Source organism: Lycium ferocissimum, chromosome 1 (genome assembly GCF_029784015.1).
Source record: "Lycium ferocissimum isolate CSIRO_LF1 chromosome 1, AGI_CSIRO_Lferr_CH_V1, whole genome shotgun sequence".
Lineage (NCBI taxonomy): Eukaryota > Viridiplantae > Streptophyta > Magnoliopsida > Solanales > Solanaceae > Lycium > Lycium ferocissimum.
In genome coordinates, this window is record NC_081342.1 from 71278066 (window position 1) to 71294124 (window position 16059).

General features: G+C 30.5%; 1 protein-coding gene across 1 annotated transcript; it reads right to left on the reverse strand.

Annotated features, from left to right (window-relative positions):
- Window positions 1-835: 835 nt before the first annotated feature.
- Window positions 836-4727, reverse strand: LOC132059396 (L-lactate dehydrogenase B-like). The gene is made up of 3 exons (XM_059452007.1): window positions 4322-4727; window positions 3199-3401; window positions 836-1599 (listed from the first exon to the last, which is right to left on the reverse strand). The coding sequence occupies exons 1-3, from the start codon at window positions 4725-4727 to the stop codon at window positions 1156-1158; spliced, it is 1053 nt and encodes a 350-aa protein (XP_059307990.1). The 3' UTR covers window positions 836-1155.
- Window positions 4728-16059: the final 11332 nt, after the last annotated feature.

The window sequence follows — 16059 nt, forward strand, 5'->3', positions numbered from 1 at the left end:
TGTTTCCAATTTTTGTTCAGGATCTATGAGTTGAGTTTTTTTCTTCTTCTTTTGCTAAACATTCAAATAAAGTATTCATGTAAAGTTGCTTTAATAATTCCTCATTCCCACCACAATCATCCAAATATATAGTAGTATTCATGCAAGCAATGAAATCACTATTAAAATTATGATACAGGAGAATTAATAAGGCTTTGAGATCTAACAAGTCCAACATAATAAAACCATATACAAAAATAAAGTACTCTAACAATAACTTAGAGCCCGTTTGGATTGACTTATAAGTTGCTTATGTTCTTTTTTTTTTTTTTGAGTGTTTGTTGGCACAAATTTTTTAAAACATTTTGTCTTTAAAATAAGCTCAAAAAAATAATTGGACCCATTTAACTTAGCTTTATCTAAAAGCGATAATTATGTTCGAAAACAACTTATAAGTTCAAAAAAATAAGTTGGACTACCCCAACTTATTTTTTTTCAAATTATAAATTGAAAAATTTTTAGTATAAGTCAATCCAAACGGGCTCTTAGTAACTAGTACGGGATATATGGACGAACGTCCACTCGAACAGGATATTGAACTTATTAGTATGGGCCATGTAAGCAATACATGTTTTATTTTTGGATGTCCCAAAATTCGAAGTCCCAAATCAAAAATCCAAACTAAAAATCCTAAAAATATATATTTCAGTTTGGATTTCGATGTTTGTCCAAACTATGCCCACCTCTACTTGTTGGCAGAATTTTCTTATACATGCACTGGTAGAGATAACAGGTACTCAAAAAAATAATCAAGGTGCGTAGAAAATGACCCAGCACCGCCCTAATTAAAAAAAACTTAAACAAATATAGGTATGGAACTTCCATTTTTTACTAGAGCGAGCATCAAACTTCACTTTTACAGTCAGTTTCAAAATTAGTACCACAAAACATAAGTAGGCAACCAACATGTCAAGGACCAACTGCTGTTAAATATAAGTTATCTCACTTTTTTTCCTCCCAAAATAAGATCTTGCAAGAAGCAAATTAAATGAACTGGATGATAAAAGATAATACTACTAAGTAGAAACAAAGGGAAGCTATGTTGCTCGGACTCACATATCCATATCAAATCCTTCACAAATGCACTACTTTTAGAGGATGTACTTTAACCAAAAGTCAAATTCCCAATTGGTTTTGCACTTCTAAGATGGTCTTAGCAGAGTTCCTAAGTTGCTGACTTTCCTCATCAGTAAGATGCACGTTGGTCACACCCAAAACTCCACTTCTACCAAGCTGTGCAGGCAAACTCAAGAACACATCGCCGCCATCAATACCATAGAACTCCTTCGCAAGGACTGAGACGGGGTGAATCCTTCTCTGGTCTCGAATGATTGAATAAGCCAAGTTAGCCACAGAGTAACCGATTGCCCACGATGTGTAGCCTTTCAAACTGATCACTTCATATGCACCTTGCACAACTTGTTTGTGGATTTTTTCTAATGTCTCCTTCTCAAAAGCAATTTGTTGCCTCTCCAAAAAGCTAAGTACTGGAACTCCTCCAACACTAATACTGGACCAAAGTGCCACAGAGCTGTCACCATGCTCCCCAACAATATATGCCTAGTATAGACATCAAACCAATTAAGCTAAATTGTATGCTAAAAGTTGCCTCAATAACTATATTCAAGAACAAAAGTGGAGTTGAATATCAATATACAGCTTGACCTCTCTATAACAGTCATACTCTATAACGATATTTTAATGTAACGTCCAAGCTTTTTTTTTTTTGGAACCGATTTTTCATGTTGTTATAGTATATGTTCTCTATAACAATAAACCATAAATAAACATAAATGCAGTTTGAAGAATTGAAAGGTAATTGTAGACACAATAAAAACCATAAATTCAACTCCTTCACACCTATACTTTGAAGACTGATAGGTAATTGTAGACACAATCAACCATAAATTCAACTCTTTCACACCTATACTTTGAAGACTGATAGGTAATTGTAGACACAATCAACCATAAATTCAACTCTTTCACACCTATACTTTGAAGAATTGATAGGTAATTCATTTGTATAGTGAATTTGCAGTCTAAGAAAAATAAACATAAATGTAGTTTCAAAATAACCATGCAAGAACTTATCTTCGAGCAACTTGTGTCGGCCAATTTGTTAGTACTCACATAGAGACAAGTTCCATCCTTCAACAATCTTTCTACAGCCTATTTAGTCAAGCTTCTGAGAAATCAAAAGTGCATTTTTTTTTAAAATGCTTAATTTAGAAAATTGAAAAAAAAATGCTTTTGAGCCGCAGCAGAATTTATTTTCATTTTTCAAAAGCTGAAAAAAGTAGCTTTTCTGAATAAACACTTTTGGAACCTTAGCCAAGCACAAATCGATGCTCTAATATTGACGCAATTGTGTTTTCTAAGTTGATTAGCCAAATATAAACCGCTATTCTTCAAAAATACTTTTCAAAATAAGCAGTTTTTCGAAGCTCGCTCAAATAAGTTACTACTACAAAATCAACTTACATAAGAAGAAAAGAACAAAATTGGTGACATAATTTGTACGAATATTTTGTGTATCGTTAGGTGTGACCAATTGTCCAACAATTACAACTGGTAAAAGACCAACACCATAAGGACAGATGCATCCTACTTTGTCCACTAAACTTTAAATAATAAACGCTCCATCTTTTTATATGACACGAATCAAAGAATTTTCTCTTCGATTTAAAAGTTTTCAATTTTTTTTTCAGATTAGACCATCTCCGGTCCATATTTCATTTTTGCTCACTTCTGAAAAAAAAAAAATTAATAGCTTAAATAATTATTAAAAAATATTTACCTAAACTAAACTTTATCTCTCTACTCATTTGGATCAAAGGTTTTAACTTTTATGGATTCTAGACCATAAACTTTTCTATTTACTAATATATAAATTCTGAATATATTATTTATTCATATAAGTGAATTTTTAACATAAATATAGAATTTGGACCAAAATTATTGATTCTACGGAACCTGTAATCAATGTTTCTTGGTTTATTACACTGAGGTAGTAGAAATTATGATTTATAAAAGAGCTTAATATTAGTATTAATTATATACTTTGTAACCAAGAGAGAGTAAATAAATGATAAAATCCAACAAACATTAATTAAATAAATAAATAAAAGAAATTTAAAGGAAAATAATGAATGAACTGACCTGCACATCCTGGGCATTAACATCTAAATGATCAGCAATCAAAAACCGAAACCTAGACGAATCCAAGTTGGTACCCGACCCGATAACCCGATTCGCTGGAAACCCAGACAACTTCCACGCAACATATGTCAAAACATCCACTGGATTCGACACAATCAAAAGTATACTCTCAGGTGAATACTTCACCAGCTCCGGTATAATACCTTAAAACATCGCCATCACGTTTAAGGATGTTAGTTTGAGGGGTATTCTTGAACAAAAAATATAACTAGCGTTCGATCATAGATTTGGAATCAAATTTTAAAAATTTATCTTCAAATATCTGTTTGGCCGTGAAATTTGATCGGATTTTGAAAATTTATGGACATCAAGTTTTTAGTTTTAAAAACTGGATAAGACCATTTTGGGGAGAAATTTCACTTTCACTCACAAATAAAATATATGTCCTAACCCAACTTTAAGTTCCAAAAATCACAACTTCAAAAACTCAAATTTTCAAATTTCAGGTTTCAACTTCAAAATCTAAGCCAAACAGGAGATATGCAAGGTATTTATGAGCTATTTTGGCCATTTTCCATTATATTATTATATATTAACTTAGGACCCATTTGGCCACGAAAATAATTCATTTTTTTCCTCTGAAATTTTTCACTTTATTTGAAAATTTCGACCATGGAAATTTCTGATACAACTTGAAATTTGGAAAACATCTATAACTCTATTTTCACTTCTTCTTTTTTTCCCAATACATTCGAACAACCAAATTTACAAATTTATAACCAAACACAACTCCAATTTTTAAAAATCCCATAAATTAAAAAATATTTGGTTTCTATGGCCAAACGCTACTAACTTAGTACCCGTTTAGCCATGAAAATTATTCACTTTTTACCGAAAATTTTTTGCACTGTATTTGAAAAATCAGCTTTGGCAATAAAAATCACCTAAAATCCTATTTTCACATTTTCACTTACAGTACATTCAAAACAACCAAATACATAGTTTTTTTTTTTTTTTTTTTTTTTTTTTTTTGGCGAAAATAATCAAACACAACTCCAACACTCCAAATAAAGCGAAAAATATTTGATTTCTACGGCAACAAATAATTACGTACAATAAATACCTTTATACATAGCCAAATTCCTCTGGAGCAAATTCAACCTACTTTCCCCGGGGTTCTGCCGGGCACCAGCAGTAACAATACACAAATCCGACCCGGACGTAACAGAATAGTCGACAGATGCGACTATTTTCGTCCGGGGGAGAAACGCCGCGGCGTGCTGGAGATCCAGCATTTCGCCGCGGAGTTTATCAGGTTTCGCGTCGACGAGTGCTAGCTCGTCGACGAGATCCTGTGTTAAGATCGTTTGGGCTATTGCCATACCAACATTGCCAACACCAATTACTGAGATCTTTGTGTGGCGTTTTGTTGGGGGTGGTGGATCAGTGTTGGAAATTGGTTTGAAGAAGGCTTGGTTTATGTTAAGGCCATCAGGACCTAGCGATGATGCTGATGAACTGTTATGCATATTGAATGTGTAGATTTGGTGATCTTTGGTACAGAGTAATGTTTATGTAAAAGGACAGGGGAGAAGAATGAGTCACTGGTTATAAAAAGGGAATAAAGTAAAGGAAAGTTGGCAATATGGTATTTTGGATTTTTGATTGGTCAATGGTGTTGGAAGACTTTTCTTGTTGGATTTTGAAAAAAAAAAAAAAAATTGTGTACCAATTTATGATTGAGGGTATGTTTAATTATTTCCTTAAAAATATGCACTGAATAGCTTAGTTTTTTAAGTAGCCAAAGTTAATATTTTTAGTCTCTATCAAATATTATCGGACTCTATTTGGAAGATTTAACAGAAATAGTAGAAGAAAAAAAGATTTAACGATAAAAAACGAGAAAGTCCCACAAATCTTAAAATATGCAATAAAAAAAACTGCACTAGACACGGAAAAGATATTAAAAAAGTAATGAAATTATACCTCAAAAAAGTTCAACAGATTCTAAGAATAAATCAAAAATAACAGAAAAAAGTGTACATCTAAATGTGGTTTTTGCTAATTTCCCTTTTTTTTTTCATAATTCCAGTCAAGTATAACAGACAAAGTTTGATAAATATTTAACGGAGACTAAAAATGTCGTAACTTTTGGCAAACCTGAAGAACCAACACTGTTAATTCCATTTTTTTTTTTATCGGGTTTAAGCGTCGACGAGATCCTGTGTTAAGATTTTGGTACAGAGTAATGTTTGTTTTTATGTAAAAGCACAAGGAAGGTCACTTTTATAAAAAGGCAGTACTAATTAAAGTAATGGAAAGTTGGCAATATGGTATTTTGACTTTTTTTTTTTTTTTTAATTATTCATGGTATTGGAAGATATTTTGGGTGAAATAAGGAGTACTCACAGTTTATATATTTTCTTTTGATTCATATACACAAAAATTTTAAGTTCTAAGGTAGGTTTAAAATAATCTCTTAAATATGCACGGAATAGTTTTAGTCCTTTAATTTCACCAAAAATTAACACTTATAGTCTTATTAAATATTAGCGAACCCTGTCGGTTAGATTTAAATGCAATAATAGAAAAAGAAAGATTCAATCATTAATATCGAGAAAATATGCAACATCAAAAACTATAATAGACACTAAAAAGGTTTAAAAGTATCAAAAATTACATCTAAAAAAGCTTCATCAGACTCCAAGAATAAATCAAAATAGCATAAACTATAAAAAATTATACTTCTAAATATGAATTCCTACTAATTTCACTTTTTTCATAGTTTTTGTCAAATATAACAGATAAAGTTTAATAAATATTTAATAGAGAATAAAATATTGTAACTTTTGGCAAACTTAAAGAATCAAAACTTTTTTTTTTTTTTTTTTTTGTGAATCTGTAGATATGGTGATCTTTGGTACAGAGTAATGTCTATGTAAAAGCCCAGTGGAGAAGACTTGAGTCAATTATAAAAAGGGAATAAAGTAAAGGAAAGTTGGCAATATGACATTTTGGTAAAGGAAGATATTTTGGTTGTATTTTGACAAAAAATATTTTTTCTGTCTAAATTAATGACACTATTTTCTTTTGATATCAAGTCATATACACGATTTTTTTATGTTTGAGGGTAAGAATAATCTTAGTCCTTTTTAAGTTCACCAAAAATTAATATTTTTAGTATTTGTCAAATATTTATGGAATTCTGTTGGTTAGATTTAATATAAACAGTATGAAAAAAAAAAAGATATAATCATAAACATCAGGAAAGTCTCATCAAATCTTAAAATATGTGACACAAAAATTATATTAGACACTAAAAGGATATAAAAATAGCAGAAATTACACATCAAAAAATTTCACCAGACTCTAAGAATAAATTAAAAGAGCAAAAACTATATAAATTGTACCTCCAAATATGAATTAGTAATAAATAAAAAATTTATAGTTTCCGAGGCTAGCGCGCTAGAGCGCAATGGCTGATGAAAAGCCAGCAACTTCTTAGGAGTCCGTTTTGACTTGTCCCTCTCCTTAGAGTCAAGTGGCTGAACGCCCCTTTCCTCTTATTAGTCAGATAGGTTTGGAACCCTATACAAGGGGCTGCTTGCGGCTCGCCCCTATCTCTAAAGTGGCTTATGCACTCCACTTGTTACCACTAAACGACGAAGCCAGAAGCGAAAGGAGGGACTTGAACCCTCAAATATTAACCAATAAAGTTCAGTAAATATTTGACGGAACTTAAAAATGTTAACTTTTTGACAAACTTAAAGTCAATGATCAATGGTCTTCACGTTTATACAGCGGAGGAGACTTGACTCCCTGATAAGGGAAAAGGGAATAAAGTAAAGGAAAGTTGGCAATATGAAATTCTAGAATTTTTTGAATGATCAATGGTCTTGAAGACCTTTTTTGGGTGGATTTTGACAAAAAAATATTCTTTCTGTCACAATTTATGATGATATTTTGTTTTGAGTTCAAGTCATATATACATGAATTTCTTATGTTTATACAAGAATAGGTTCGAAATAGTTTCTTAGAGTCTGAACCTTTTTTAACCCAAAAATTAACTTTTTGGAACCAAATTAATCCATTAAAAAAAAAAAGAATCAAAGTAGGCTTAACGCACAGAATTTGTGCGTGAAGGGACCAAACTGTAACTTTTTGAGTTCGGTCCTTTCACGCACAGATTCTGTGCGTGAAACAGGGTGTTTTTTTTTTCTTTTCTTTTTTTAAGCTATCAAAATCACGTTTTTTCATACTTTGGGCAAAGATTAGTCATGTTTCAAAATCCCGAAATATCAATATGTTATACAGAACTTAATATATTTTTTTGCGTACAATAACGTCGGCTCATTACATCAAGTATACCTAAACGTTTGGATCGTCGTTTCAGGGGTTGTAAAGTGTTCCGAAGTAAGTTTTGTTTGCTTGGAAACTTGTCATCTTTAGATCTAAGTGTCATATTTTATAGGGTTTTGATTTAAGTATTTTGAAATAAATAAAAATATTATATTAAAAAATAATTTATCCAATACGAGAGATTCAACCAAGGTATAATATATCTCATTCAATGCTCCCACCAAGGTTTGATCCCATGTTGTTAGCATAAAAAAGTAGTGAGTAAAAAAGAGAGGCTAAACCACTAAGCCAAATTGGTGAATGTTACAAAGTAGACACTTTTTATATTTTATATTGTTCACTAATGCTATCTAACTCGTTTTCATAAATTGTCTTTTGAATCTCGAAATTGACATTCAAAACATCATTACCGCGGGATTAGCATCTCGAAATAGATTTTTACTAGAGATGAATGAAAATTGTGCACCAATTTGGGGGAAAATTCAAATTGAATGCGATAATGGGCGTTTTTTGAAAAATCGATCCCGCCAAACCGCCTATGGCTAGTTGACCCTCTGGATCTCTAAAAAATATGCTGGGTCAAAAAAAAATTGCGTAAATTGGACATCCGAGCGCAAAGTTATGATCATTTAAAGTTTCAACAATTTACAACTAGTTTTCTATCTATGCTCATGTCCGTATTTTTTATTTACGTGAGTGAAGAAGCATATGTATACCTGATGTAATGAGCCGATATTATTGTACGCTAAAAAAAATATTAAGTTCTATATAAAATATTTATATTCCGACGTTTTAAAACGTGACTAATCTTCGGTCAAAGTACGAAAAAAAACTTAAAGATAACAAGTTTCCAAACTTACTTCGAGGTACTTTACAATCCCTAAAACGACAATCCAAACATATATGTATACTTGATGTAATGAGCCGACATTATTTTACACTAAAAAAAATATGAAGTTCTATATAAAATATTTATATTTCGGTGTTTTGAAACGTGACTAATCTTCGGTTAAAGTACCGAAAAAAGCTTAATTTTGAGTTTAATTTCCAAAGAACAAAGATGATAAGTTTCCAAGCAAATAAAACTTACTTCGGGGCACTTTACAACCCCTAAAACGATGATCCAAACGTTTAGGTATACTTGATGTAATGAGCCGACGTTATTGTACGCAAAAAAATATATTAAGTTCTATATAACATATTGATATTCGGAGTTTTGAAACATGACTAATTTTTGCCCAAAGTATGGGAAAAACGTGATTTTGATAGCTTAAAAAAAAAAAAAAAAAAAAGGCTCCCTGTTTCACGCACAGAATTTGTGCGTGAAAGGACCAAACTCAAAAAGTTACAGTTTGGTCCTTTCACGCATAGATTCTGTGCGTGAAGCCTACTTTAGTTCTTTTTTTTCTAATGGGTTAGTTTGGTTCCAAAAGTTATTTTTTGGGTTAAAAAAGTTCCGGACGCAGTTTCTTAAGTATGCATCGAATAGTTCTGGTTTTTTAAGTTTATCAAAAAAATAATATTTTTAGTCTTCGTTTGTATGTTAGATTTAAGGCATAATACATAAATGGAAGGTTGGCCTCATTTTTTAACTATGCACTCCTCAACTTGTAAAAAGTTAAACACGTAAACACAAATGTTGACGTAGCGCTGACGTGTCACATAAATTATGGAGTGCCTAGATGATTATTTTGTAAGTTAAAGTGTTCAACTGATAAAGTGTACAAGTTAAGGTGTCTACTTGTGCACACTAGACTATTAGAATAAATAAAAAATAACAGAAACTATAAAAGTTTACCTCTAAATGTGAGTTCCTGCTAATTTTTCCTTTTTTTTTTTTTTTTTCATAGTTTCCGTAGACAGAGTTTATTTATTTGACGATGAGTAAAAATGTTAACTTTTGGCAAATTTAAAGAACCAAAACTGTTAATTTCATTTTGGTGGACCCGTGTCGGAAAATGATTTGAAGAAGGCTTGGTTTAGGTTAAGGCCATTAGGGCCAAGTGAAGATGATGATGAACTGTTATGCAAAGTTCATCAAACAATGTGCTTTTTTTTTTCTTTTCTTTTCTTTTTCTTTTTCTGTGAATCTGTAGATATGGGATTTTGATACAGAGGTTAATGTGTTTTTTGTATCTTATAATTAAAAGCAAGCGTGGGCGAGACTATATGAGAGACTGACAGGGTAATGGTAATAAAGTAAAGAAAAGTTTGCAATATGGCATGTTTTGAACGGTCCATGGTCTTGGACTTTCTATTGGTTGAATTTTGAAATGAGTATTAGGAAGTTGGATATGTGTTTGGAGTTAGATTTTTAATGAGACATAATGAAATAATAATTTCAAGTGATATACTTCTCAAACTAGTTATTCAATCTCAATTTTCTATTTCATGTTAAAATTAATACAATCAATATGAATAATTAATACTCACTCCGTCCATTTTTAATTATCTTGTATTTACTTGGCATACTTTTTAGGGAGTCATAAATAGAATAACAATTTTATTATATCATCCCTGATTATTATTAAGTCGTTTAATGATTGAAATCAATAAAATATACTTTAAAGTTGTGTAGCCATTAAGAATTTCTTGAACTTTTCAACTCAATAATTAATAATAAAGGTGAAATAAGTATGAAATAGTAAATTATCTATGAATTTTTCAAACTGCATAAATACAGGACAATTATTTTGAGTATACAAGATAAGTAAAAATGGACGGAGGGAGTAGCATTGAAGGTGAACTAATAAACCACATTATGAACGACATTAATATATGCAATAATGTGCATGCATGTGACCCAATAGTTGGGGGTTCGGCTACTCCTTTTTCCTTTCTCAAGTTGAATATTTTTAACCAAAACTAGACCAAATATCTTAATACAATACTCCCTCCGTCTCAAAATATTTGTCGTCCTTATTAAAAATATTTGTCTCAAAATATTATCATTTTCGGAGTTCAAGGCAATATTAATTATGTTTTTCCTATTTTACCCGTAGTAGAATTTTTTTCGAAAACTACAAACTTCTTGATTATCGGGTGCTATTACTCTTGTGCAAGTACAAACAACAGGTCAACCTTGTCATCTTAACACTTCATCACGTGTTATAAGAAAATTTTGGTGGGAAATTCAAATTTCAAATGACTCCTAGAATAATTTTAGTTGAAATTTTTCAATCATTTTGAAAGATTTTGAAGGCAAAGAAGATGAAAATCGTTCCACTAAATTTATGGTGAAGTGTTGTTTCTCTCTTTCTTCAAGCTGTAATTTTCTTTATCCCAAGGAGTCTTGTCACATGTCCTATGTTGAATTGTTAATCGTTCTAATGGAACAACACTGTTAATTTGCATTTACCAGTTGATTTGCATTTAATTGCAGCACAGATTTACATTTACATAGATAATGTCATTCACACATAAATTGATTTAAACATTTAATGTAAATAGATGATAGCTTAGTCTCAAATAAGGTTAAAATAGTAAAAAGAACCCTTCCAATCATTATTTCTTAAGGATCGTGTAAACTAAAAAAGGCGACAAATATTTTGAGAGAGAGGGTTATCATTCGTTATTTATCCCATTCATACATATACTGCTAGTAAATCATTTCATATTTGACCTAGCATACCTTAAAACATGATCTGTAACCGAAATATAATAGTGGCATATTGGTGGGTAATGAGTAATGACAACTCACAAGACAAGAGACAAATCTAAATATTTCCTAAAATATTTTGATACGTAGAATCTAATCAGTCTATGCTGGAATTTCATTTGAGTTAATGACAAATATAAAACAGTATCAATGTAAATGAACCAAAGATATGGCTGAGGACAAAATTAAGATGTTTCCCATATAGTTGCATGTGCTTCCTCTTAAAAGGGGTGTACTTCTAGCTCTTTCATTATTTCCCATACACAACATGAATACATGCTCGTCCCGATATTAATATTACATTAATGAAAACAACCTTAATAGTTAGAAATTAAATCTATACTAATATATACTGTATCACTTAACATAATTATTAATTAGATGCGTACATGAAAAAATCTTAATTTTCTTTTATTTGTTTAATAGAAACACAAAATAGGGAGAGAAAAAAAATAGTGTCGCTCCTGGTTTTTAATACCATAATTAGTTTCTGTGGGCGATGAAAGCTAATTCCATGGTTTGTTTAAAAAAATATTGAAGGCCTTTTCTCCTTCCCATAAAATGTCGTCTTCTTTACGGCCTGCTCCTAATTAGGTTTTTTGTCATAATTTAATACAATACGTGACTAGATTAAGAGCTCTTAAATAGACACCACAGCAAAATATTATGTGAGCAGATAGATTTAGAATTTGAACTTATGAGTATCTTCTATTGATTCAAATAAATTCATGTAACTTATATTTGCGACATGTCAATAATTAAGCTCCATCTACCGCTTTCTTAACAAGGAGTTATCTTAAAAGAAGAGAACTTAAAAATTAAGTAGGCCTTTGGAGAATGCAAATGAACAGGAGCCGATTGAAATTTGAAAAAAAAAAAAAATTGATGTAGAAACCCAAAAAGAAAAGAAAAAAGAGTGTTCACTTATCAAATCAAGAATTAATTTTATTATTTCAGATTTATCCTTGTTAAGTGATATGTGATCAAAGCTCCATACCTATTTAATTAGGGACAGTTTAGTCAAATTACTTATATTTGTCTAGGAGTTATTATTTTTTTAAGGAATGTGCAAATGGCTAAGTGAACACTCTTTTTTATCCGAAGGCAGTATTTACTCCGTCCCAATTTAAGTGTTTTAGTTTGATTGGATATAGAGTTTAAGAAATAAAGGGTGATTTTTGAATTTTGTGATCTTAAATTAAAGATGTATGTATATTTGTATTAAATTTTTTTATTAAATATAGAAAGAGATAATCTTTTTAAAACAGATAAAAAAATAACAGTAAAACACTTAAATTGGGACTAATGAAATACTAAACCAGACACTCAGACAGAGGGGTTTGAATTGACCAGGACATGAGTAGGTAGTGGATGGCCAGTGAAAGTGGCAAGAGTCAATTTTATAATTTATTGCAAGCCATAATCATATAGGAATGGGTTTTGAATCTGAGAGCCTTTTTGGATAGGCTTAAAAAAAACAACTTATAAATTGCTTCTTTTAAGCTAAGTCAAATAGCCTAATTTATTCTTTTAAGCTTATTTTAAATATAAAATAATTTATAAAAATTTGTCTAAACACTTAAAAAAAGCCTAAATACGGTACATAAAAAATATTTTCAAACTTATAAGCTAAGCTAAAAGGGCTCTAACCATAATCGTGTAGAGATTAAGTTTTTGATTGCCAAAAGGAATTGGAGTTTTACAATTCAGTTTTGTTTCCTTTTTCTTCTATTTGTGATAGTTTTCACCTTTTCCTATCCGAAATCTTAACATTATTGTATTTGAAGCATGTTGCTTTATTTTCTGGTACACTAATCTTTTAAATATTGTGGGGTCATTTGCACGATTGGCCTTCAAAGGCACAAATATTTAATTTTTGTCACTCAAATTAGTGGTCTTTAATTTTTGTGATTCTCTAATAATCTCTTGGTTTTTAATTTGAATTTCTACTCAGTCAAAACAATTTTTTTTAAAATCGTAAGGTAGAGTTTGGATTCGCAAGGCAGAGCACTGCCTCAGGTAGAGTTTCCAATAGTTTTGCATTCAGAAGACAAAATTTTGCCTTATTTGTAGCAAGTCTTTTTTTTTTTTTTTTTACTTAATTGAAATTTTACAAACCTCTACCTTAAGGCCTAGCTTTTTCCAGAATAGGCCTAATTTTGGATAAAAGTTCGCCTTAAGGCAAAACTCTACCTGAAGGCCTAACTTTGCTACAAAACTCTGCTTTGCAAAATTGACCTTTTTTGTTTACTGAACCGGAGTTCGAACCCCAAACCTCATGGTATTAGGCGAAGGACAAAAATTACAGACCACCAATTTGAGGGACAAAAAATTAAAGATCAGTGCATTTGAAGCACAAGCCGCACAAAAAAAATGAATATTGTGATGGTCTTGCTTGTACCTAAATGGGTTGGTCTTGGGCTACATGAATGGACCAGTAGGTAGAGCTGGATTAGCTTGGGCTTAAACGTCGGGGTAACCGGGCAAGCGTACAAATAGGTAGAAATAGAGGTAAAATTGGCTTCTTATTTGAATATCGCTATTTAACCTGTATTCAGTTTTTTTCTATAAAAAATTATACGTTTATCCTTTTCAGAACAACTTCAGACATATAGTGTCTGAACTTCAAATATATGTGCAAGAACTTAAGGGAAAAATCGCTGAAGTTCAATAAAAATGACCGGTTTTCGGCCATGTACGACTGAAGTTCAGGCGAAAATGGTTGAGTTTCAACCAAACGTGCATGAAATAGCCATAGTCATGTCTAAACATGGCATAACTAAAATAGTGGCACCAAAATCGGATATATTCGTTTGAAATAGCTCCTACCGATCCCTTTTGACCACTATTTGAGAAATAGCCACAGTCATGCAGTTTCAAATTCCACAAGTAAAACTTCAGTGCAGCAATAAGTTGATATAATGCTCACTAACCACTTTTTGATCTTGTTTTTTTTTTTTTTTTTTTTTTTTTTTTTGAAAAATAGTCAATGTTGTGGATTTGAAACTCCGTTATAAGAGCCATTTTTCAATTATAAGCCCTAAAAAGTGGTTAATTGCAAATTTCGTCCCTTAAATAACCACTTGGGGCACCACTATCTTTTTATATATAAAAGCAGAGGCAGAAGCAGCACAATAAGCCAAGTGTCATAAGCAGATTAAGACATGTGTACAATTTTAGGACAAAGCTCCAAAAAATTTGGAGGTTGAAAATATTAAAAATTAAAAAATTTGTAGTTTGAAAATATTAAATAAAATAATTAGAAACTTACGGTTGGCTCAAAAGAAAAACGGACGTTTGTGTCAAAAATGGTTAAACACACTTTTAAATTATGAAAAGAAAAACAAAAAAAAGGGATAAAATAAAAGCATAACCCAAAAAAATGGGTTGAAACTGAAAAAGGAAAAAGAATAAGAAGAGAAAAAGACAAATTCATAAAATATCTCCTCAAAGGAGAAAACAAAAATAAAAAAGAACCACATCTACAACTAATTATTGTATACTAAAAAGTACTATTTGTTAATTACCATGCACTAGAAATACGGTAATTAACAAATAGTACTTTTTAGTATACAATAATTAGTTGTAGATGTGGTTCTTTTTTATTTTTGTTTTCTCCTTTGAGGAGATATTTTATGAATTTGTCTTTGTAAATAGAGTGATTTGTCTTTATCTATTAAGAAGTTCTAAACCAAATTGTATTAAGGATTTTTTCTATACAATTTAAGTCACAAAAGGAGCTATTATTTTTCGTTTAAAATAAATAATAAGTATAACAGTAAATTTGGTCAAGTAGATAACGTTCTTACTTCAAATTCCTACTCATTACTCTCGTTTTTCAAAAATAAATTTCAGACGTAAAGTACAGTAGAAAAGTTCAATTTACGGTTGTGTTGGATATATCTGAGTTTCATATGCTTAGCTTTAAAAATATCTTAAAGTCAGTTTAGTACTCACTTTGTTCAAAAAGAAAATGCTATCCAATATCCCTTTTTTTGTCAATTTTTTTATGAACTAAGTATTAAATACTTCTAGATCTGCTACCGTATTAAATGAAACAAATCATAGAAAATTATCATCTTATTTGTTTGATATAATAAAAAAAAATCATTGACATACATAAATTAATAAATGTGTGCATATTTAATGATATTTTTTCTTAAATAATTTGAACACATTAGATTATATTAATTTAACAAAATCTAAATCTTGTGATGATTAACCTTGTTCATTATATACAATCCTGATTAATGATGACATATAAGAAATCATATCTTTATAAAATAAAAAAGTTTATTTGACATTCAAAATATGATTTGAAAAACAAAAGAAGAACTTATAAATGCTATGTTTTAGAGTTATCCACATGAGAAATTATTATATGTTCTTAAATTTGTAATATGATAATTGATTTTCTTTATATTCAATATTTTTAATTTTGGTTCTAATTTTTCTATTATAATATAATAAAAAATATTTTTTATTTCAAATGCTAATAGATTTTATACTCTGAAAGCTTATTTGTTAAAAGTATTAAGGCAAACATTTTGAGTGGAGTATGAGCTCTCTCATTTCCCCTCCCCCCATCACAACCCCTCAATTTGCCTGATCCCCCAACGTTTTCTATTTCACTTATTCTTACAATAGTGGACCAACAAATAATAATAGCTTTTATTTTATGCCACTTCCTAAATAAATGGCCGTAAGTCATTGACATATCTAATTTGACATCTTTTTTTTTTTTTTCCTTCTGTAATTTTAGTAGAGTGATGTGATGTCGAAGCAAAATCATTGATTGAATTTGATCATAAGTCCACACAAAAATATTCCTATGTGCAAGACAT

Bases quoted from the DNA above. Each gene is read 5' to 3' on its own strand.
- LOC132059396 (XM_059452007.1), bottom strand. From the start codon at position 4,727: ATGCATAACAGTTCATCAGCATCATCGCTAGGTCCTGATGGCCTTAAC. The intron at 3,402-4,321 runs GTATTTATTGTA...CGATGTTTTAAG, and splicing joins GAATTTGGCTATGTATAAAG to GTATTATACCGGAGCTGGTG. The intron at 1,600-3,198 runs GTCAGTTCATTC...TGTCTATACTAG, and splicing joins TTAATGCCCAGGATGTGCAG to GCATATATTGTTGGGGAGCA.